The 24,382-nt window shown below is 38.5% G+C and overlaps 1 protein-coding gene across 6 annotated transcripts in view; it reads left to right on the forward strand.

The window, feature by feature from the left end:
• The window catches only part of anapc1 (anaphase promoting complex subunit 1), a 54,156-nt gene extending 30,060 nt beyond the window's left edge, over positions 1-24,096 (forward strand). For 2 of the 6 annotated variants that reach the window (XM_032553654.1, XM_032553652.1), the window contains exons 36-53: positions 645-736; positions 1,366-1,500; positions 1,692-1,774; positions 2,975-3,053; positions 3,153-3,227; positions 4,642-4,694; positions 4,949-5,093; positions 5,219-5,412; positions 9,640-9,726; positions 10,243-10,360; positions 12,625-12,702; positions 12,811-12,878; positions 13,003-13,141; positions 13,949-14,035; positions 16,613-16,708; positions 17,476-17,665; positions 22,973-23,104; positions 23,591-24,096. In XM_032553654.1, coding sequence (XP_032409545.1) covers positions 645-736; positions 1,366-1,500; positions 1,692-1,774; positions 2,975-3,053; positions 3,153-3,227; positions 4,642-4,694; positions 4,949-5,093; positions 5,219-5,412; positions 9,640-9,726; positions 10,243-10,360; positions 12,625-12,702; positions 12,811-12,878; positions 13,003-13,141; positions 13,949-14,035; positions 16,613-16,708; positions 17,476-17,665; positions 22,973-23,104; positions 23,591-23,736 — 1,997 coding nt within the window. In that variant the 3' untranslated portion in view covers positions 23,737-24,096. Of the gene's footprint in view, positions 1-644; positions 737-1,365; positions 1,501-1,691; positions 1,775-2,974; positions 3,054-3,152; positions 3,228-4,641; positions 4,695-4,948; positions 5,103-5,215; positions 5,413-9,639; positions 9,727-10,242; positions 10,361-12,624; positions 12,703-12,810; positions 12,879-13,002; positions 13,142-13,948; positions 14,036-16,612; positions 16,709-17,475; positions 17,666-22,972; positions 23,105-23,590 lie in introns of all 6 variants that reach the window. The other 4 variants (XM_032553649.1, XM_032553651.1, XM_032553650.1 and 1 more) reach the window with 2 other exon arrangements.
• Positions 24,097-24,382: the final 286 nt, after the last annotated feature.

Consider the following 24,382-nt stretch of genomic DNA (forward strand, 5'->3'; position numbering starts at 1 on the left):
AACTAATCTAAAAAAAATCCAAGAGATAATCTCCAACTAGTGGTTCTCAATTGTTTTCTGTCATGCAACCTCAATATTAAGTTATTGCAGCTCTTTTATTGTTTTAATTCCTAAAACAATTTCCAAGTTAAGTTTATGAACTCAATTTGTAACATTTAGTCTGTATGATACTCAAAAAAAGAAAAAAAGTTCAAATGATTCACTGGGACATGCATTTTTTAGATTAAACACAGTAACACTCAAAACCTGTCAGCTTTATTAACTTATTCATCGTAAAAATGTTAGATAGATTTTCTTATATTTCTGTGCGAAATTTGCACTATTGTCGCAAATTTTGTAGCCTACAAAGTACTGCTCTAAACTTTGCTTTATTTCGATTAGGATAATTAACAGTGTCAATGTCAGCTGAACAGTCTAACAAAACTAGAACAGCTGTCACTGCTGCAAATAAAGTTCTGTTGAATTCATCTTACAAAAACTGCACTGGTTTTTGTCAAAAATTCTAATCGTTCATTCATTTATTCAACTTCAGCTTTGATTTTTTTACCTTGTCCGTGTTGTTTATTGCTTCTGTGGCCGTGACATTGTGTGTTTATACAACAATGAAGTTAAACTAATAAAGTCTTGCATGTGTTTTTTTATAGGCAGACCTCCAGGTCCAGAGATGGAGTACTGCACTGACAGGGAGTCCTATTCACTCGCAGCAGGACTCGCACTTGGCATGGTTTGTCTTGGGGTGAGTGACCCAAATAAAAGCACGAAGTTTGTGAAACAAATGGCAACAGGAAAACATTTGTAAATCTAGATTTCTTTGACTTTATATAACTGTTAATACTGTTTGCTTTTCAAGGCCAAATCTTGGTTTTACTGCAGGTTTATACATAATTTTAGTAATTTTTTTTTTTTTTCTTTTTTTTTACCCCTCCAGGGGGTCTTTTTGTGGGCTCTAGAGTCCCTTTTCATGAAGTAGGCTGACAGGAAAGGGGGAAGGAGAGAGGGGAAGACATGCGGTAAACGTCGCCGGGTCCGGGAGTCGAACCCGCGACAGCCGCGTCGAGGACTTGAGGCCTCCAAATGTGGGTCGCGCTAACCCCTACGCCACCACGGCACGCCCCAATTTTAGTAATATTGTTTCTGTAGTTTTGTGCTTAAATGTTTCTTTTACAAGTTTTTGGAATGCAGTTTTTTCAGAAACACTCACCATCTTCAGCATTGCCAATTTTTGTTTGCTATTAAGCTGTTTTTTCTACTGTTTTTGAGATACTTCAATGTCTGAGTCCCTTTTAATTTTTCTTTTTATTATCGATTCCCCTAATCATTTGATATCTTCTTTCTCTGTGTTTCCATTTCCTCTGCGTTTTTCAGCACGGCAGCAACCTGATTGGAATGACGGACCTCAACGTTCCCGAACAGTTGTACCAGTACATGGTCGGGGGCCATCGGAGAGCTCAGGCCGGGGCCAGCAGGGAAAGGCACAAGTCTCCCAGCTATCAGATCAAGGTAGAAGCAAACACAGAACTGATAGGTGTTATAGAATACAAAAAGGAAATTGCAGATTGCAGTGCCGCAAAAATGGCAAGCGCCAAAATGAGGTTTCCTCACATGCCAAAATGTTTCAGAAAGAACATGGAAACAGTGCTATAAAGAGACTGCTGTCATTAGATTATTCATTCGAATAACTATATTCTCAGGAGGGTGATACAATAAATGTAGACGTGACGTGTCCAGGAGCCACGCTGGCCCTCGCCATGATCTACCTGAAGACCAACAACAGGTAAGACGAGTTTTCATGAGGTTTTGATCCAGGATTACTTTGTATTCAAACCCATACACACATTCTCCTACCTTAGCTGTGAATCCCCGCAGCTCCTCCAGAGGTACCATGAGCCACATGGCTCCTTCTCTGGTTAATGCTTTCTTCCCCCAGCCTTTCTTTCTAGGTCACAGGTGTCAAACTCCAGTCCTGGAGGGCCACTGCCCTGCAACTTTTACATGTGCCTCTACTGCACCACACCTGAATAGAATAATTAGGTCATTAAGGCTCTGGAGAACTTATTTACACAAGGAGGAGGTAATTAAGCCATTTAATTCCAGTGTTTTGTACCTGAGGCACATCTAAAAACTGCAGGACAGTGGCCCTTGAGGACTGGAGTTTGACATCCCTGGTCTAGGTGGATAGCCATGTGATCAAAGGTTTGCAGTTGTCCTGCAGCGTTTTTCTGATAATCAACAGTTCTCTATTAGTCATTCAAAGCTTGGGGACATTATTTTATTATCTAGCCCTTCTTTCACATAACTTTCCACAAGCTATATTAAAGTTTGCGGTTGTTAGGTGACAAAATGAGTTTCTGTACTCTATTTTTAAAGTACCTAACCCTATAAATGAAATGACACATTGTCAGTATATGTATTGTTCTGCTTTATAGATGTAGTTTGTATAGCAGTTTTCTGCTTCTTTATCTCCTCACTGCTGCCCTGTTTTAAAGAGCTGAAGGTCTGCTGAAGATCTTCTTACTTCCTTGTTGTGCCACCTTGTCTTTTTTTCTCTCCACTGCTCTGTGACTTTGATATCATCTGAAGGATACATGCAAGTTTTAAACGAATCCGGTTGAAAAAGAGGTGAGAGGATTGGCGGTGTAGCTTAGCGCAAAGGATGCATTACAAATTCTAAGTGGGCATTTGTGCACAGATTGTAGATTTGTGCACACCATATTATTAAATCTGTGCAAATAATATAGAACTACTTTATTAAATGTGTTTAATCTCTGCTAAATCGAGCTACAGGTTATGTGAACCACAGTGCATCATAACCTGACGACAGAAGAAAACTCTTCCACCTCCCAGCTGTGTAGTTGGTCAAGGGGTTCCTAATTTCATCAACGCTCGCCCAACTTTGTCTGCCTGTCTGTTAGCGGAGAAGGTGTTGAGGCAGGGTATTAACACTCCCTTTTCTCATCCTGGTTCTCTCCTTTAGGTCGATTGCTGATTGGCTGAAACCTCCAGATACTTGGTTTCTGCTGGACTTCATTAAGCCAGAGTTTCTGCTGCTGAGGGTTAGTTTGACGGCAGCTATTTGGCTCTTCGCTCATGAGTCGGATGATATTTTTCCCACCTCTCCTAGATCTGATGTACTTGCTTCTCTTCTCCAACAGACTCTTGCACGGTGCATTATCATGTGGGATGAAATCCTGCCAAACACAGAGTGGGTTAAGAGTAATATACCCCAGGTGAGAAAATGCACATATTACAGATTGTTCCTGTGGTGTTGTATTCTTGTAGAGCTTACAGGAAGTTGCCATAACACGCATCCCTAAAATCATACTGGTTAGCTTTGAGTGTATTTTCCGAAGCTTTTTCCAGAGCAAACATTAAGGATAATTATTTCTACAGAATGTTAACATTCAAAAGTCTAAAGCCAGAGAATGCAGTGTCTGTGGTAGAATTAGACATCCTGATGAGGTGAAAGTAGAGAAAACAGCTGGAATGTGTCAGTGCTACTGTGTCAGCATGTTTTCCTTCCAGAACATTTTTCTCTTTTTACTTTGACCTTAAAAATTTTAGTTAGGATCCTTCTCTTTTCAGCAGTTTAAGACTCATCTCAAAGCTTTATTTTCTGCTTTGAGACATCCCAGCCTTTTCTGCCTTTAGAGAGTTTTGTCATCAAGCAGTTAACCGCTAGTTTGTATTGGTACTGTATTCTGCACTGCTTTCAGTCTGGGTTTTGTAAAATCCCACTCAACTGAAACTGCTTTTCTTAGAATCTCAAATGATATTTTGATGCAGAGTGCAACAGTAAATGTTCTGTGCTGCTTCGGTTAGAGCTGACTTCAGCTTTTGGTGCTTTTGACCCTTTGACTCTGCTAAACAGGTCTAGGTGTTAGGCTGGTATATCAGGTTCTGTTTTGCAGAAGTCGTCTTGTCTGATGGATGTATCTTCTTGACTACATCAACTTACAGATCTCATTCTTGTCTTGTTCAGTTTGGCGTTCCACTGGGTTTTGTTTTGGGGCCATTGTTTATGATCAGGCTGCTCCCTCTTACGTGCCATATTGTCATTTTTTTAAAGGACATCTCCTATCATTGTTATGCAGATTATCCAGTTGTATGTTTCCTTTCTTCCAAATAAAGTTTCACTATTTTACATTCAGTTAAATGCTGAATGGTTGACAGTTATTCTCTAATTAAATGCGGAAAAACTGCAATAATTATCTTTTCACCAAAAGAAAAAAAGATATCTTGGTGTTTTGGCGAAATTTACTGGAGACCATGGGATAACCTTTCACTCAGATTTCAAACTTTAAGACATTTTTAGTGCAACTACATCCCAGTCTGTTTGGTGGGATGATCATCATGATTAAGTAGATATAAAGACTCATATTAGTTAGCTTTGTTTCTATCTCAACCCACCATTAAAATAAACATAAAGAAACCGGGCATGATTCAAGACTTGCGCCTCTTATTGCAGAACTTTATATAAGTTTTGGGTACATTTTTCATTCATTATGATGCCATGATGTCTTTTAATTTTTATCGTCATTTGCATAATTATTTAATTTCAATAATTCAAAGTCAATGTCAATTGACATTGCCTTTGAATTATTGAAACTAAATAATTCCAATGTATCATTTGGTTTGTTTTAGATCATGAGGGGGACTTTTGACCCCTCAGAAGACATCAATATGGACACAATGGCGTAAGTACAGAACTCAAAATGATCAGTTTAAGTTTGTTTGCTGCTGTTAAGTCATTGTTGTTTTAGCAGTTAAATCAGCCTGAATAGTGCTTTTATTTTACTTCTCTACTTCCAGGGTTTTGCAAATATTCTTTTACATGTACAAGCACTTTTATTTTTGTGTCTTGTTGATTTCTTTTATCGGTTGAAATATTTTAATAAAAAAATCTTCTGTTTTTTGGCATAGCATTTCTAAAAGGTTTTGTTTTTCCCAGTCAAGCCCAAGACTACATCACAGCTGGCGCGTGCATGGCATTGGGTTTACGCTTCGCCGGCTCTGCCAATTCCGATGCCTTCGACTGCCTCTACGAGTTTGCCAAGACCTTCATGAAGATGATGTCATTTGCTGGCACTGCGGCTGTGGGTGCAGTGCGTGTTTATTTATGTTCTTCACCTTTCAGTAATTTGCCACAGTCATGGAAAGTACTTGTGCATTTTTCTCTACTTTGTTTTGCCTTAACTTGCATGCTGGTCCCTCTCAGCAGATGGGTTATTATAATCTACAAACCTGCCTGTCGATGATCCTGCTGGCGATGTCTATGGTAATGGCAGGCTCTGGGAACCTGAAGGTCCTGCAGCTGTGCCGCTTCTTCCACAAGCGAACCGGCGGCGAGATGAACTACGGCTTCCACATGGCTCATCACATGGCCCTCGGCCTGCTCTTCCTGGGAGGTGGCAGGTGAGATGAACACAGAGGCAATATAAATATGTTCCAAACACTGAAATAACGCTCAGAGAATTAATCTAGCAATATTTAAATTATGGATATTCACTGTTATTTGCAAGTTAATATTGCAAAAAAAACCCCAACAACTATGAAATATAGAAATACTTAAGTTTTTTTAAACTATATTAATGATTAATGATTTGCGTCAACAAGCATCAAATATACTCATCTCCTATGTGAATGCACACGACACTTGAAAATCTGTAGGAAGGAATATTTAAAGACATTTTCCTTTCTACAGATTTTCTTATTTGAAACCCATAAATAATCAACTGTAACCGATTGACTTCAATAATCTAATTAGTAAAACGGTATTTTTATAATAGAAGCAGCTATTCTGCAAAAAACTTAGGTTTGTTAGATTTGGTAATATCTCTTGCATCATCATGCAACCTGGGGACGGCGGATGTTTCGGGTCTCTCAACATCATCCAGTGGACCCAGCCAGGGTTGATCAGACCTCGACTTGCGTCCCAGTTGGAACCCACACAACAACCACCCTGTGGCTTTCTCTGTGACTTCGGTTTCAGATTTCATGGCCCTCCACTAATCCACCCCTGCAATGCGTTGTCTGCAGAGGGAGCCACCAGAGAATCCTCTGTAGCCTCATCTGCAAGCTTTGGGCAGCTGCTGAAAAGAGAATTGCTGGCAATTTCACGTTTGTTTTTCTTATTAGTCAAATTAACCTTCTGCTGTATTTAAAGTCCTTCTTAGAGGGGACTCAGCTGATATGAAAAGATCAGTGGGAGTGTGAATGACCCTTCAATACACATGTTCCTAAAATGTTCAGGTTTTGTTTGAAGGGTACTGAAACCATAAGTGTACTTTTATTTTGCAGATAAACAGATTGATCCATAAAGGGTGATCCGATTTATTGGTGCCGATTTATCAGTGCCAATTTTCTTAATTTTGGGAAATTCAGTGATTGGTCAAATCTTACATGTGAAGCCGATCTTATCTATCTCTGTAAAGGAAGGTCTTCAAACGAACCACTGTTCTCTTCTGCTCTCCCGTAAGAACGGTTTGACTGATGGACTGGCCCACCAAGTTATGTCTCCATCAAATCAGCAGCTTTCTCCCTATATTGAGCAATATTTCATACAAAAAAAAAAAAATGGTATCAGCCAAAATCGGAATCGGCAGATAAGGCTTTTAAAAAAAAAAAGGTAATCGGTAATCAGTGCACCCCTATTTACTAACATACAATTTGAGACATTTTTGTGTAAATGTGCCTAATTCTGTAATATTTGGCCTAAAACCGTCTTCGTGCTGTCCTCTTTGGGTTGAGCGGTCGTTGCTGCAGTTGAATTTTCCTATTGCTTACGACCTGAACAGTTTTGTTGATACCTACATCACCTCCGTTCTGGTATATAACCGTCCCACTCAGACACACACCCCCGTTGCGAGTCAGCAGTTGGAATTGTGAAAGTGGCGAGTGTCAATTCACTAGCATTTTTCTGCTTTGCACACGCGTTACTCATTTGAAAAGTGGACAGTGTCTGACTACAGAACCTAGGAAGTGGGAGAGGCTTAGCAGCACTTAGTTCTTGCTCAGAACAGTTGCTGCAGAACGAATGGTGCTTTGACATGTTGTCACCAAAGACTCCAGGAACACAAAAATGTTGTTAGGTTTGTAGCTAGTCACTTTTTTTTTTTCTTTTTCCCAAAGGGAGTATCTAAATATTGCCATAGAGCAGCTAAGTTGGAAACAGTGCTTTCCTTCATCCTGACCACATGTGCACTTAACCTCCTCACCTCATCCAGGCTCTTGGTTCTGTATTTTGACTCTGTCCACTTTGGTATTTTTAAAAAAACTTGTCAGCTTTTACATGAAGGTTACATACGCTTTAATCATTTGAAACATGCGGCCGTTAATGCAGAATGAATGTTAATCCTCATACTTGATCTAAAAGACCTGGCAGTGAAGCTGCTTTGTAACAGATTTAGAAAACTGGCAGCCATTTTGTCTCAGTGCAACCATTATTGCATGATTAACATGCAATAATTGCATTTATTCATATTTTTGACTATACTGATATTTCTATATGCTCTCATGAGATCAACAGTGGAGTAACAATCCCAGCTATAATAGTTAAAGACTTTGATCACATTTTCTCTTCTTGGCATTCAGTAATTTATGCGTCCTGTGACAAGGGGCATGCAGTGTATAATTAAGTCACCAAAGAATAGAAAAATCAAGGCAAAAAGTCTGTCCTCGTGAGGTTTTCAAATCAAAAGTCAGAACACACACCCACTAGATTTACGTCTCATGCGTTTGGAAAGCATCAGGTAGACCACATGCACTCACTGTGTGATTGGTGCAGAAATACACAGACCTGCTGCAAGTATTATTTTGAGCTTATTGAATGACTGGTGTACACAGAAAACTCACACACACACCCTAACGAGGTACCTCAAACTGCTGACCTCGCCCTGCGTGTTTCTAACAGAAACAACAGCTCACACTCTGTCATTAGATGTTGCAAATGTTTCCCCCACAAGAGTCATAATCTGATGGACCTTTTGATTTATTCTGCTCCTACTTCATTGTAGATGTTGGGCCATGGAGTTGCAGGGAGTGGAGGCTTGAATGCCATGGGCTGAGGTCTGGTTCATTGTGGATTTGCAAAGGTGGAAGGGTCAAAACTGGAGTGATATCATTCTTACACCCCATCAGTTTCCCTCTGCTTATCTACCATTCAGCCACTTGCTTATTTGCATCAAACTTTTCTATTCAGATATGCCTCACACACTTCTCCCATTCATTTTTCTCATCTGTTTTTCACTGCTTATCTTATATGTTTGCAGCGCTGCTTACCCTCTTCCGCTCATTTTGTTTCTGTTTGCTCAGTAAATTTCTCTTCCTGTTATTTAGTTTTAAGAGGAAACTAAAGTGAAAATTGGTTCTTTTTTCACCAAAAAGTCATGCATGGTGTCCAGACTTTTAGTCACCCCTGTAGGTGTTTTATTTAATAAAATAAACCCTAAGGATAGGCTCGGAAACATTCCTTTTTAGAGTAGAGTAGAAATACAATCACTGCATCGTCATTTTCAGAATTGAAGTATAACATCTTGAATTTTGTGACCCATTTTCAATATCTGGTTTAATTATGGAGTTGGCATCTAAAATTTTCTCCAGCTTCTTATATTAGCATGGCGTTCTGCTAGCTTGACTCTGTGTCTGCATGTACTCCCTAGAATATGTAGACCCCCATCTTAAATCTAAAATTTCAAAATGTCCGCCAACATTTTCAAACCCAGCATGTTCCATACAAAATTAAGATTGAAAGAACAAAACATAGCAATTTGACTTGAATTACTTAAGCCTTTATATTATCTGTTTTTAAAAGGATGATCAATCGTCCAATCCCACTTACTTACCAACTTTTATGTGTATCCGTTTTTATTGCTTTGATAAAAAGTTTGTATGTTCAGCCAAAAGTAAAAATGTCGAATACTTTTAGCTGCAAGCTTGAAAGAATAATGTTGCGGATGTCGAGCGATGGTTACGGAAAATTTCCCCTTTTAAATTATAATACTGCACTTTTAAACTGACGTGCTTTAAAAGTTAGAACTTAAGTTCTACAGTACTACTGAAAATGTGCATTTATTTTTCCTTGTCAAAATTTTCAATGGCAAAGGATAGTGTTGCATCGATCGCGAATTGGTGTCAGTTTTCCATGACTCTGTTCCTCAAATAGCTGCGATGATCCACTGTTGAATCACAGGTTCAATTGAAAGCTTGAATACATTAAAACGGGCAAACACAGTCATTAATTGAAGAGTGACATTCCTTACCTCAGACAACTGTTACTAAACACTCTCAGATGTGACCTGTTGGAGCCTTACAGCTTTCCCCTGCGCAGCTTGACATTAGGATAATGATCCAATTAGTTAAAGCGGACACTCTGTCATTATGTTTAAGAGGGACTGCTGTGACCTTTGATTGTGTCGATTATGATGCAGCACCTTCTTTAATTAAAAATGGAGATACAAGACATAAAATTGTTCCATTATGTTGAGTAAAAATCAACAAACTGTTGCTTGATTTGCAACATGCAAAATAACATTTCTGTCTTATAGGAATTATGTTCTGAGTTTACATCACAAAACTGTTATTTTGATGCAAATCTTTTGTCGGAGTGCTTCTTAAAGTTTGTCATTTTGTCCTTCATTGTAGATACACCCTCAGCACCTCCAACTCAGCCATCGCTGCCCTACTGTGTGCCTTGTACCCTCACTTTCCTGCTCACAGCACTGACAACCGGTAAGACCAAAACCTTTTTAAATACACTGCTGGACGCAGAGAAAATCTCTGCATGTAAAAACCTAATTTTCTTAAATACCAGGCATTCCTGGACATACCTGAAAATTAACACACAGCTGTCAGGGTTCCTACAGAGTCTTGGACCGAATGAAAAAGCAAATGTTTAGCTTTTCTACATTTGCTAGGATGAGCTTGAACGTGGCAAAACATTCATTTAAATTACTTTCCAGAGAATTAAGGTTTTTCACTTTGCAATTTGAGATTCTAGTAAAAAATATTGAGCATTTTAAAAGTCGGTACACTTGCTCGGAATTTGAAATATTAGAATAAAAAAAAAAACTACATTGAAAAAGGACCATTTCATTGCCATCTTTGCAATTTCAAAATACCTCTACTGTCTGTCAAAAACAAATTAAGTTTAGAAAAATGACTGTTTTTTCTCATATCGATTATATCGGGTTTTCATTTGTTTTGTGTGTTTAATTGAAAACTGGGTTGATGTTGTTGATGTTGCAGCTATCACCTGCAGGCCCTGCGGCACCTGGCCGTGTTGGCTGCAGAACCCCGGCTCCTGGTTCCTGTGGACGTCGACTCTCTGAAGCCTTGTTATGCTCTGTTAGAGGTCACTTACAAGGTCAGTGAACGTTGCACTCCTAAAAACAATAATTGATTTAATTGATTATATGAGCACTTTTTGGTTTGTTTGTTTTTTTGTTGTTTTTTTGGACTCAAGTCTTTAATAAAAAGCCGAAAGAACAGCACTTAAAATAAAAATACATAAATAAAAGCCGTTCATTACTTTTAGCCATATAGTTACCATTCATGTTTCAGTTGTAAAAACAAGTTTCTGCTTTAAGCCGTTTCTATTGATTAATTTTCTTACGTTTTGACAAGATTTATATTTATTTTAATCGCCTATGACCACTTACATTATTTTAATCTGGTATTTTAAATAAAAGCTTATACTGAATCACAGAAGTCATGTTTTCTGGTTCCTCTATACGATGTTCCCCGCTATCAATTCTCGTTCTGTCCTCTTATTTGTAAATAATAAAATATAATACAAAATTGTCAAAAGACAGAATGTTTGCAAAATGGAGAAATCATTTTTTCCATTTTACACACATTTCTCAAACGTGCGTGAAAATATATTCTTAAAAATCTGAAAAAATATGAATGAAATTCACTTCTGTTCATGAAAAACGTCGGTGTTTTAGCCTCGCAATAATTGCTTCAACTTTGAGGAACTGAAATTATATTGAATACACAGCATGGCATGTATTTATACTCCCTCAAAGGGAATTGTTTGAAAAGGTTTCCAGAGTAAAGACCAATACACAAAGCCAGTGTGTCTAAACACAGAACCTATTGTGTTCTGTGTCGCCTGGTTTTGTTGTTGGCCTCTTTGTGCACGTCACTGTGGCTTCATGTGCGTCATCAAGTACAGTTTTTTTTTGTTTTTTTTTCCGTTTCCCCTGTATTTTTATTAATACAGAAAATATTGTAAAATATTTCAGTTTACAAGTACTTCTACTGAGGCTTATTACAAATAATTCAAACACCCTATAATTTGTTACAAAAACTGTGGGAAAACCCGAACTTGGTCACTGAAAACGTGTTGGGCAGTTTCTCAAAAATCTCTGAATTAAGTTGAAAATAAAGCGTTTGGTGATTATAATAATAAAGTAATTCAGAAATAGCATCACAGTTGGAACAAAAAGTCTAAAAAAAAAGTAGGGATTTTTATTTAAAGTGGAATAGAAGGGAAAGAGAATAGAATATGGGAAAATATTTGTTTCTCCAACCTTTATTACCTAAAGAGAAAAAGAAATCAGGTTCTCTATATAAAATTTGGCCATTGTATAAATAACTGCAATAAATGTGCTGTAAACATTTGAATTTATGCTTCTGAATGGAGTTAACAAAAATAGAGCTCTGGAAACGTTTCTCTTCTACCATCAAAAATAGCAACAGATTATGGGTGCATAATCTGTTGCTTTGTTCTGGCCGATCACCGAACTTTAAAAAATCTAACCTGCTAGTTTTGATTTTTGGCCGCTAATTTTTATTTGTTTATTTTTACATCTGAAAAGTTGCCAAAAATAGTGACTAAGTAACTCAGTTGGCAACAGAGGGGTGATTAGTGTTACCCACAGATGTGACCAGGTGGATGGGTCTATCAGTCTCTCACAGCAGAACAAAAGACGACAGCGGCTGATTTTCAGACCTTTGCGGCGGTAGATGAGATCAGTTTCTCATGCAAGTATCGGCCATTTATCTGTGCACCCATACTTTAGATACAAGTATGTGTTTGTTGACCACAGGTGCATGTTTACATAAATAGATTTTTCTGAATTAATTGGAATATTCTTTCATTGTTCCAGGTTTTTTGTCTGTGCGAGTTAACTTTGTAGTTGAAATATGCTAAAGTAATTAAATTGAGCTATTGTTACTGTGGTGGCTCCTCAGCTAAAGGTGGATTAAAGGTTAAAAGCTGAGGTCGCTGTTTGCATTTAGCACTGCCGTTGGCGTCCCGGCACTTTAATTTCATTCTCAGCAGAAATCTCAGTTTGACCTATAGACGAGATTCAGTGCAACATCCAGCACATGCACACCTGCAGACGAACAAGAGAGACAATAGTCCATTTAATTTATAAAAGATAAAACATAAGATAGATTGACAGGTCATGTAACAATTATTTTCAATATGTTAATTATGGCACAACACCTTAGTTTTAGCCATTGCTGTCACAATCCGTAGGTCACATAATAATTGTCAAAATTGATTGCATATTTTAATGTATCTTAGTTGTTTTAACAAATCTGAGCAGGGTTTCTTGCAGCTCATAACTCACATAATATGATAATGTTTGCTTGATGAATCGTTGCTCTTGTTAGGGAACCAAGTGGTATAATGAGACGACAGTGGAACTGATGGCTCCCACCCTCCTTCCTGAGCTTCACCTTCTCAAAGAGGTAACGCAGAGTTCATCAGAGTTAAAGCTTTCCTTTCTGGCAAACAAAACTAAAATAGCATTAAGCACATCATTGAAAGGCCTTTTAACCGCTTTGTTTGCTATGAAGGTAAAAGTAAAGGGGCCACGATACTGGGAATTGTCTCTCAACCTCAGCAAAGAAACCCAGCATCTGAAGTAAGTATAGGCAGAACCTTTTGGGAACAAGGTTCAAATCTTCACATTTCTAGCCTTTTGCATTCTAGTCGTGTTGCTCAAGATGATCTAAAAACCCAAAAAATAAATAAATTTTCTGTTTGAGATCCATCCTGGTCAGAGATGGCGTGTTGTATGTGAAGTTGCGGGCTGGACAGCTGCCCTACAAAGACGACCCCCAGGGCTGGAAGAGCCTGCTGGCCACAGCCGTCAGCCACCGAAACTCTGGAGTCACGGCCTTCAAGGTAAACAACAGAGGACTTCACAAAGATTCTGCCTAATTATAATAATTATAACAATTTTTATTAGTTGCAGTGACTTGTATAAGCCATAATGGCTGAATACAGTTATAGATAATTTGTTGAAAATATTGGAAAGTGTTTAAAGAAATAGTCTTAGAACAAAAAAAGGTCAATTCAAGCTGCATTTCTAATCTAACGGAGCAATTTGTGTTACTTTGAATGTAAAATTTAGCATTAAACATTTAATCTAGTATGTAGATTTTGACAACAGGCCAAGAGATGAGTGGAATTGAGTGGAAACTTTTTGTCTCGTACCCCCTATGGAGAATAATTTTGTCCAGTTTTGGCAGGTTGCCATTGCAGGTTTAGCTGGCAACTCTGCAGCTGACAGACCATTACTGCTTACCTCATGGCGTCTGTATTTTCTGTCAATAGACCTGCAGGGGAAAAATATGCAGTTTGTTTTCTTTCTTGTCCTTGAGGACCTTCTTTGCCTGCCTTCAGTGTTTTCCTTTTTATTCTATTTTATTAAAATCTTCTTATTCGAACAGGATTCTGTCCATAAAGTTATTCGTTCCTACATGTGCCGGCTTACATTTTGCTTTTTTTTAAATTATTGTTGTTATGAGATTGTCATTAAGTAAAAAATATAAAGCTTAACTGGACTATCACTATAATTAGGAACTGTATGACAATGATCATTAAGTTGTTTTTAAAGTATTATTTTTAAAACCTAAAACCCGATCTCGGTTGTAAGAAGTCTATGCTTTTGGGTAGAAAATTACTTTCTGTTTTTTGTTTTGTTTGCAGCCTGAAGCCATTTCTACCTTCACCTCAGAGCCTGCTCTCATCTCCTTTGCTGAATTCTTCTGTAAAACCTCAGAAGGACTGAAATCTGTAAGTTTCAGACCAAGCAAAGAAATATTTGGAGCTTGAGACAGTTTGACACTGGGTTTGTTTGTAAAATCTCTGGGTTATCAGGTGGAAAGGACTTGACCTATTGTTTGTTTTTTTTCTGCAGCAAAGCCAAAGGGACCTCTAACAAAAAAAATACTATTTCTTTAGAAAACAAATTTAACTGTGAGCCATGTTTCAGTTTTATCTTGGGGTTTTACTGAAACACTGGAAACTTCTTGGGTTAGTCCAGACAGAAACTCCCTGGGGATTAAAATTAAGTTGTTTTCAGATGTGGTATTTTCCTATTCATACTCATATCTCAACCTGGATTTATGTTATTATCTATTTTAATTCATGTCTTCAGTATAAGGCGCCTTTTAAACTAAATATAAATACGTAGAAGAGCAAGCCATTAATAATAAAACTGAACTCCAAATAAACACAATTAGAAAGAATATGACAACTTTAATGGGTAACGAATCTCGACTGAGATCATAAAAGATGATTTTTAAAGGGGGGAGAGGCATGTTCCAGTTTTATCTGAAAAACATGTGTGGTCCTTAGATAAGTGCAAACAAGTGATTGAGGATTTATGAATAACTTAAAGCGGCTGCTCCAGACTGCTTGGTCATCCTTCAGTAGAGCTAAATGACTTCCTGTCTGTTTACAAAAATCTGCCGCCTGTAAATGTGCAAATAATCCATTCTTTGTGAAATGAGAATTCTCGCTGAATTTGTGTCACGGATGTCATGGTGATGGTTATCAAGGCTTTTCATTCAAGACCACCAATGTTTATCTTGTGATCGCCTAAACTACCATGGCGAGATCACGTGCAAAGCTTTAATGTCTACAACATCTGTTTTTTTTTTCCCCCATCATAAGTACTATTAATGTTTTTAAAATCAGTTTATCTTCTGTTTTAAGCAAAGTGTCTTCATAAGCACCACACCCTGCACTCACTCATTTAATTGTTTTAAAGTGGACAGACGGTTGTTAGTCTGATTATTAATCACTTGACCTCTATTTTGCGAGAAAGTGGGCTGCTTCATCGTGACATCAGGCTAACTGGGTAGATTAGAGGCCTGTAGTTTCAGCTTCAGCTCTAAAATGGGAGAAAGCGCGTTACATCGGAGCACAACTGTGACCGATTGTACATGAAGATAATGTCTGTTTTTCTCCAGCCACCCACTTCAACACAGCATTTGTATCAAAATGGAGGATGGTTAATTTCCTTGCAGATAATTGCAAGATTTTTGTTTTAAGTTGGCATGAAATAACTTCCACTCTGGGAGATGTATGAACATAAATAAATCACTTAAATTAATATAATTGTAATTATGAAAACTGTTTACTTGCTCATACAAGCAAATCACTTAGACTCTGTCCTCATCTTTGACTCTTTCCCTGTTGAATAAAAAGTAACTTTGAGTTTGATTAACAAGCCTCTTTTACGACCCTAAGAGCTGTTTTTTGTTTGGTCTTCGGTCCAATTAAATATTTGTTTTGAGACTCAAAAGCAACATGACTCTTTGAAGCAAAATAGCTTGATTTTTATAATATCTAGTGTAGGACAAGTTTAGATTTCTAAATTAAAATCAGTTTTATTTCTGTTTGAGTTTAATTTCCTTCAGTGGCAGGGTGCCTAGGCACCCATAAAGTCCTAAATTCATGTGTCTAAAATGAAGGCCTTAGCATGTCTTAAATTAACCTTAAATAAGTTAATCAGAGGTCTTAAATTTTATCTTGGCAGGACTATTTATTGTATAATTATGGGTTTTTTTTCTACATCATGGAACTTTTCTGTCAGGCAAAAGTTTGAGTCGCATGCCGACATATTCATTGCACTCTGTTGCTCTCCGCTAACATTCCCATTGCTTGCTGTCTAGTTAGCTTTTTTGCATCCATCGTGGGTCAGTGCAAATTTATCGCCCGTTGGCTGGACAATGTTTATGCATTTCTTTGGCGATATAGGTCTTAACTTACACTAGTCTTAAATAGTCTTAAAACGTTTTAAATTTGGATTGGAGAAAACTGCAGAGACCCCAAATGGGACACTCAAATTTTTTTTTTCTTGAATATCAAAAATGAGAGTAGTTTGCAAACTATTGGCAAAAAAAACAAAACTTCATTAAGAATATTCCTTACACCATTTGTGCTAGTTTTGTGGAAATGTTGGTTATCTACTGCTTGAAAACAGCTTGGAAAGGCTGCTGAAGCTAGCATATTTTTAAAAATGATTTTTACATTTTAAAACATTGGTCAGTCCTTTTGCATTTCTAGCCAAACAGCCACATCTGGTTCCAGAGCCATGAGTTGCAGACCCCTAAGCGATGTCTGAAAAGTCAATTTTAGTCGGCAAGAACAAATATGAATGCAGTCGTTGGCTCCACAATATCAACATGCTCAAGCATTTCATGCTCAGCAGGCAGAAATAACAACAAGAAATGGGAACTATCATTCATAAATGTGGGAAGCAAATGAAGAAGTAGAGGGGTGTCGATGACGGCAGAGTCATTAGTACAAAAATGCTAATGGAAAACCGTAACTGCGTGCTTTGATGTTTTGTTGTTTTGACAGAGAGAGGATAGCCTCATGTTGTTCTCAGCAATGCTGTACGAGTGCGTCACGCAAGAGTGTCCGGAGATGCTGCCAACATATATCGCTATCGAGCAGGTAACACACCTACCCAGCACAGGACACACACATTTCTGTTTTACATTGTGTGACAGCAGCTGGCCGTAGTGCAAATATATTGTCATGAATAATAAAAATGTTCCAAACATTTTATTGGGTTAAAAAAATTTTAAAGATTCTTCAGTTCGTGGCCCTTAGTAGGTTTGGCACGAGGTATGGAAAAGAAAACGTTTGAAAGCATATTAACTTATTTTCTGACGTGTTCCTTAACCCCTAGTGTATTGCAAAACAAAAAAACAAAAAAAAAACTTGACCTTTTTTTTTTTGCAATAAAACACAGAGACTAAAACCCATGTTGAGGTACAACTGACACAAACTGAGGAAAATTGTATTATCCTGATTTTGTAGTAGAGAAAGAGAGCAAGCAAACATGGCTTGTGTTTAATTCGCTTTTTTGACACTGAAACAGAAATAAAAAAAACTAAATTCCTACAGGCAACTTATCAGATTGATAATCACACCAAACAAAACCTCTCTGACATGACACAAAGATGCCATACCAATAAACGTACACTTGGCAGCAGCTGACTGGTTTCTATTTCCAGGAGACATTGGGCAATTCAGCTGTTGCTACTTGCGTCACAATACATCCCAAAACTACCACATTCTTATCTGAAAGGTTTTCGAGGGTCGTCCATTTTCAGTTATTATGCTAATCTGGTTCCTAGAACATGCCCCTGTTGTCTAAACATCTTTAGCAACGTTGAATCTACAGGTTAGCGTATGCCTTCATCTTTTTTTTTCAGGCCGTTGGGGCTCTGCGTCAGGGTGACTTTCAGCAAACCTTCCCCTTGTGGCAGCTGCGTCTGGTGGTGGAGTTATGGGACGGCCGGATGCTACGAGGCCTTGCCAACAAACATGACACCCTGCTAACCTCAGAGTTTCTTCCAGTCATGAAGAATGCGGTCGACGTGGCGCTGGACAACTGGCTCAAAGGTGAATGGATGCTGTAACAATTAGGTGTTTTGCTGCCGATTCCGATACCGATCATCCATGAGGCCGATGGCTGCCAATCACCTAGAATGGCTGTTAATTTTTCGCTTTAGATATAAATGATATTATGTTATCTGGCAAAATGGAAAACTTATCTGGCAATAAATTCACATAATTTAGACATAATAAACATATTTTAATACATATCTAAAATCTTTTTTTTTAAGTTACGTGCTGCTGGTTTAAGCAGACGTTCGGTGTGAGAGTTCACTGTCTGGTGGAGGATGAGCAGCACTACGTCTGTGAAATGTTACCAACAGTAGCGCGTAGCAGCGGTCCAAGAGCGAGAGCAGAACCAGTGTCTTACACCGCCAGCTCGGAGACTTGAATTATTTTTCGGGTTATTTGTTTAGCTTTCTGACCGTCATGCTAATCCGGGTGATCGTTGGTAGTTGTGCGCTGCTTTACCTGCTATCTGGCCGCTCCGGATGTCCTTTTTTTCCTGCATTGAGCCTCCATGTAGCCAAACTCCATCAAGTGTTTGTTTTTTAAATGCCATATTAGATTCGTTGTGTTGATGCATTTTGACGCGCTTCACCCCCGAGGTAATTTTCCGCTGCAACACGCAAACGCCCCGAAGGAAAGAGGAGGTCAGCCGCACAGGCAGGCTGCAAAGGGAGATAAATGTGATCGGTTTTGGTGATCTGCAACAAGAGACGGTAATCGGTGATCACCGTCACTTTTTCACAGAAATTGGCTGATTATGATCGGTGGCTGATCAATTTGACACACCTCTAGGAACAGTCTTTTAGATAAGTTTAATAAGGAACATATTTATGTTTTGGGTAGGCCTGTCACGATAGCAAATTTTGCTGAGCGATTAATTGTCTCAAAAATTATTGCGATAAACGATAATATTGTTTGAAGACCTTTTTACTCTGATTTAATGGAAATGACATAATAATCCATGCGATTTCCTGCCAAAGATAGATACACTTTATTTTCAAAAGAACACTAAACACTGGAACTGATAAACAAAATAAACAAAACAACCAAAAACGAAAATAAAATGGTCTCCATTAACAAAAAACGCACTTGAAAAAAAAAACTAAACAACATAAAGTAAAAGTGGAAATAAATACTGCATTCAACCAAAAGAGTGCAGATTATGAAGTCTGTATATTATGTTGCCCTTCAGTAATAATTAGATTTAAATAGAAAAGATGGGCACATCGACTACCTGATGCAATAGTTCACACTACATGATTTTTTGCTCCTATTTTTCCCCTTACAACAATCTTAAAACGTTGATCTTTCTAAGATTGTGTGGTGTGTTATGGTAGATCGTCGTTGCCGCTCCGATCCAAATCAGGGTTTTCCCCGACTGGGCGCTTTAACGCAGCCTGTTGAATGTGACAGGTAGCCAATCAGAAAGCGCGGATTCTCCTCTGCACTTTCTGAGGGGAAATTACGTCGGGGAATCCCAAACAGCTGAAACGGCGCAACCCGAAGTCCAGCGGACATTGGAGATGATACGTGGAAACAACATTAATGTTTATTCAACATGCAAAGAATATAGAAATGACAAGAGGAGGAGATGGAGCGAAATTGCTACCGCAGTTGATAAACCCGGTAACTTTTCAGCTGTTCTTCATTAACGTGACGTAAATAGGTTATAATGATTTTCATTCAGTCAGGACTTTACGCTGACACTAGCCACATGCATTGCAGGTAGATTGTAGTAAAGCATTGATTAATACCTGGTTTTAAAATTAGTTCACTGAACTTGTAGCCATTATTATGTGCCCATTGTTGGACACCACACGGCAGGAACGAACCCGATCGAACCGTTATACCTAGGATTTCTGTTGGCTAATGTGTGGTCTGTCAGGTTTTGAAAATGGGCCGACAATCGGCCGACAGCTCTAAGATAGTGTAGTGTGTGCTGGGCTTTACACTAAGGAATTGAGGAAGGGAGGAGTCAGTGGAGAGCACCGGAGTTGAGCCTTTTTTTCATTCAGTGTCATCAACAGAAAGAGAAAAAGGCCGGAAGAGACGATAATGCCGATAATTAAAATGACGTCGATAGTTTTAATTTATCGTACGATTAATCGATTTATCGTTTATCGCGACAGGCCTAGTTTTGGGATTTAATTATTTGATGACCAGTTTCTTCCAATACTGCTTAGTTACTGCTGGCAAATTCACCCACGTACTAAGACATTATTAATCCTCTTAAAACTTGGAATGAAAACAGGAAACTGTAATCATCAGAAAAATCTTCCCTTCACCGACTCCCAGTCTCCTTCTGCATTCATTTTATTAATCTACTGCTCACTTATAAAGTTTAATATTGAGTTGCCAATATATGTCCATAACCCAATCACACCTGTGTGTTCAGCTGGGCAGGTTTGACTAAAGAAGAAGGTTAAAAAATGAAGATGACTGAGCATTAGCAGTACAGAGTTTTGTTAATGTGCTTATGTCATGCAAAACACAGAGGTGGAAGTCTAAAAAGTGATCCACAATAATAAAAATAAAGGACTTCAAAACTTGAGTTGTATTTTCTTTAACTGAGTCCGATAGCACCTGAAGAGCTAGCCTTCAGTCGGTTAGCTTGGGGGGGACAAGCAGACAAGCAACCTCCATTTAATGGTGGTATGATGTCATTAATCAGATCATTACACTGCAGTGATCAGGAACAGGCTAGTTCCGCCAATCTTCTGTCTCAGAAAACACACTTTGCATCAAGTTCCCGACTGATTTCCTCCTTTTAGTTACATCTTTCTTAGGAGATGTTTTTGTATGTAAAGCCATTCATTTCGGAACATTGGTAAACGCTCCTTTTACCTGAACTAATTTGCGGTGACTGTTATACAAAGTTGAGCAAATTATGGTAATCTCCGTTTTCTCCAGCCAAATCTGATCTGGAACGTCTCCAAATTCTCCTACGTAATGCAGACGCAGCGATCAGCATATCACACCTCTCTTTATTGGTTCTCGCCGTCTGCAACAGGATGTCAGTGAAGCCTTTGCACTTCACAGCAGGTATTATTGCTGCTGAAAGGCATTCTGATGACTTGTGCTGTAGACAAAGTCAGCAGGATGTCATGTGACGGCACTCAGCTGACTAAAGTCAACTGTTACATATTATTTTGACGTGACAACAGCTGGTATTGTTTCGCCGATAAACTCCTCATAAACTGCCAGGTGGCCGTAGCATTCCTGTTTGCTGAGCGCATATGAAAGAAATGCTATTGCTAATTTTAACCTTGTCAGCACTCAACACGTGTCTGCAGCCCTTATTTGCAGCAGTGTCACAGGGTGGATTTGTTTCCACTTGTTTTTATGTGCACGGTGTAGTGCATGAATATCATAGTTTAGAGGACAAACATACGGCACATACACCAAAACACACATTCCATAACTAAACCAGCGAACACAAACACTTTCAGGAAAAAAGAAAGAAAGCACTCTATGCAAGTCGTGGGAAACAGGTGATGTAGTTAGGCGAGATTTCCGTCATAAAAGGAGTTGAAACTTGCTCTTAGTTTAATCTTTCATTAACCACCTAGTACTGGGTCATAGCTGGGAGGGAGTACAGAGTGACTTTACTTCATGGATCAAGAATGTTGGTCTTCTCTGTAACTCTCCATAAATGAAACGTGTGCAGCAACTTTATTTTTAGTGTTTTTGTTTGCGCAGTTTTCCCAGAAGCCAGTGCTGCGGGAATTTTATACACAAACAATCTAAATGTTTCCCCTTCCACTTGCATGTAAAAGTTTGAAATGGCTTTTCAACAAGATACAGTATATATTAAAAACCACTTTCCAGAAAGTCTTAATGAGTTTTATAATTGCAATTGATCTGATTCTTTTTTTTTTTTTTGTCCTAGTCTTGATTTTCTAGCCATCTTTCCTGTTAGTAGCTCAAATTAACATCTTGTTAATGGATCTTTTTTTTTAAAAAATGAACAGGAGTGCAATAATTTACAAGAAAGACAAAATCATTCTGTTGTTTTCAACAATCTTTGCCATCTTATGTTAGCATGGTTAGCATTACAAACTGTAAACACTAGTCTCTGTGTATATTACCAAGCAGCTGCCAGTCCTTATCTAAGCTATTTTCTAAAGGCTCGAAAAGATAAAATCAAGCATCTTTGTTTTGCTCTGTTTTTTTTGGGTTTTTTTCTTCTGTCTTGTTCTCTCTCACTATCCTGCAGCCTGGGTAAACCGCAGCCATTTTCCACATGTTTTTGTTGAAAATACAGTTTGCTTCTTACGTCTTTGTGTTTCCTCTCACTCCTTTTAAACACCTGACTGATGCTGAAAATACCAGAGCCTGACTTTACTCAGTCTAAGCTTCACGGTTTCCACTGATTTACGCTCAACGTCCCAAAGGTTGGTAGGAATCGTCCTCTGTCGATCTTTTGTGCCCAAAAGAAGTTTAGTATGAAACAACCGGAGCTGCAAAGGACGAACTTATGTATCAAAACACTGAAACCTACATGCCTCTGTAGTAAATGCTTTTCGAAAAGTGCCTCTTCACATTTAAAAGAGATCGTTGTAATGAATATATCGATCTTTTTCTGTGAATAACAGCTTTGACAGTGAAGAGCGTTGCTAGCTCAACTTCGAGGTGTTGGCTCTGATTTGTTCTGTGATTGGATGAAAATCAGAATTTTGAGTTAAAAAGTTTCCAGTCACAAGCTGATTTCTCAGTGCATGTATTTTTTTTTTTTTAAGATCCCTTTCACAGTAACATTTCGACATGTAAAAAATGTGTGTTTGTGTTGTAAGTATAATTGCCTCTGCCGAATGTTTGTTTGAGCTTGATGGAAGCCACCTGTTTGGTAGGATTTTTATTTACAAGGATTTCCTTTTTCCAGAAACAGTTTGGGATCTGTATTCCAACACAACATGTCACCCTAAAATTGTCTTTCTTCCTAATTAGAAACATAATAGTGTTGTAGATTTCTAAGGGATTCTGTATGCCACATCTGTCACTGCATCTGTCAGCTTTGACTTGCAAATGTTGGTTAATAAGTTAATTAAAATACTCTGTACACCATATGAGGAGGAGGACAGGAAGTATTCTGCATGCAGCGTCGTCTGTCTGTCTCTGTAAGTTATTAGTAGTTTCCAATATGCATCTTAGCACATCAAACAGATGCTGCCTGACTGAAATACTCCCATATTAACATTATAATTGCTAACTAAAATAAAAGCAGATCAAGATTTGTATGGTGGTTATAAAGTGTGATGTCTGGTGAAATCTGTGTTTTGTTATTTTTTTTCTGCCTTCTTTTAGACCACAGCTCAGTGGTGAGATCCTACATGAGGGGCGAGGTTCTGTCCAGAGACGCTCAGGCCATCATGTTGGCCTGCTTCCTGGTGTACCGGTCCATCCCGTGCTTCAGAAATACGCAAGCAAAGCTGGAGGGTAAGAGGCGCTCACACACACACACGTTTGCAGAAAACTGCCTCAGTGTTTATGTAGTCTGTATATTCTTTGTTTGCGAAAATGCAGTTTGAAAACAGCGAGAATTGCTTTTACTTAATGAATATTAGGATAATATAAAGACATGCCTAAGGCTTAGATAATCCTGCAGATAAGGATTTTTGCCTTAGGGGGTCTAGAGGATGTGCGTAAGGATTGGGAAATCCCTATGCACATTTAGTAAAGTTTTAAAAATGAAAATTGGAATAATTTTCGAGTCACAACCTGCAAATCCAAATTTAGTTTCTGTTTAGGACTTTTATCTTATACAGCCTCTGAGATGCATCATGTTAGCATGCTAATCTACTGACAAACCTGTAGATTTTAATTATTTAGCATCTGAAACAACTACACTAGCAGGGCTTGTAAGTTGCAATAGGAGAGTAAATGCAGATGGCAGTGACTCTGTCTTGTCGTGTTTCCCTGCAGGCTGCAACTCATTTGCAGATTTATTATTGCGTAGCAGCCAGCTGGGCATCCCTTTGAGAGACCTGTTGAGACTGGTGCCCATCCTCTTGAGTTCTGCATCTGGACCGCAGTCCCTGCTGTTCCCCCTGCAAGCATTTTCATCCTGATGCTCCAAGCCAGTCAGTTTGAATCTCAGGGATTCAGCTCAGCCTTGTGCTGGAAGAAGCAGTGGGAAAACAAAAGTGTCAAATTGTGACACCTTCAATGTTGCAGTGAAAAAATGGAAAATATAGACTTTAAACCTCCGTTAAATTGAATAACGTAAGTTTTTTTTTTATATGCTAGTGATGTGTTTTGCATTTTTTACAGCGTAACAGGTAAAACTGCAGCAATCCTGCTGCATACGCACCAATTTTATGGTGCAACTAATCTACTGTGGGACTGAGTCCAGCATCTTTCATCAAAGAGCTGAACAGAAATGAACACCAAAAGTAAGGCATGACAATAAAAGAGAAAATACCTGTAAACCTTGTGGTCTTTTTGTGTCTATTTTTTTTTCTATGCTGCGCTCAGTTTTCTGTCACGTCTTGTTTATTTAGCACAGATGGCAGCGTGGTGTTGGCAGCATTTCATCCCTGTGGTCAAGATAAATGCACTTTGAAGTTATTCAGAGATGAAGACATGTTGTTGCGTTGTTTCTGGCGGTTCCCCACATGAAAGGATTCCCCTCGACTTCCAAAGCAGAGATCCAAATCTGTAGTCACTACTTGTTGTTCTGGGAAGAAGCGGACTTTCAGGTCCATGCTTTTGTCT

This window comes from Xiphophorus hellerii, chromosome 22 (genome assembly GCF_003331165.1).
Source record: "Xiphophorus hellerii strain 12219 chromosome 22, Xiphophorus_hellerii-4.1, whole genome shotgun sequence".
Taxonomy (NCBI): domain Eukaryota; kingdom Metazoa; phylum Chordata; class Actinopteri; order Cyprinodontiformes; family Poeciliidae; genus Xiphophorus; species Xiphophorus hellerii.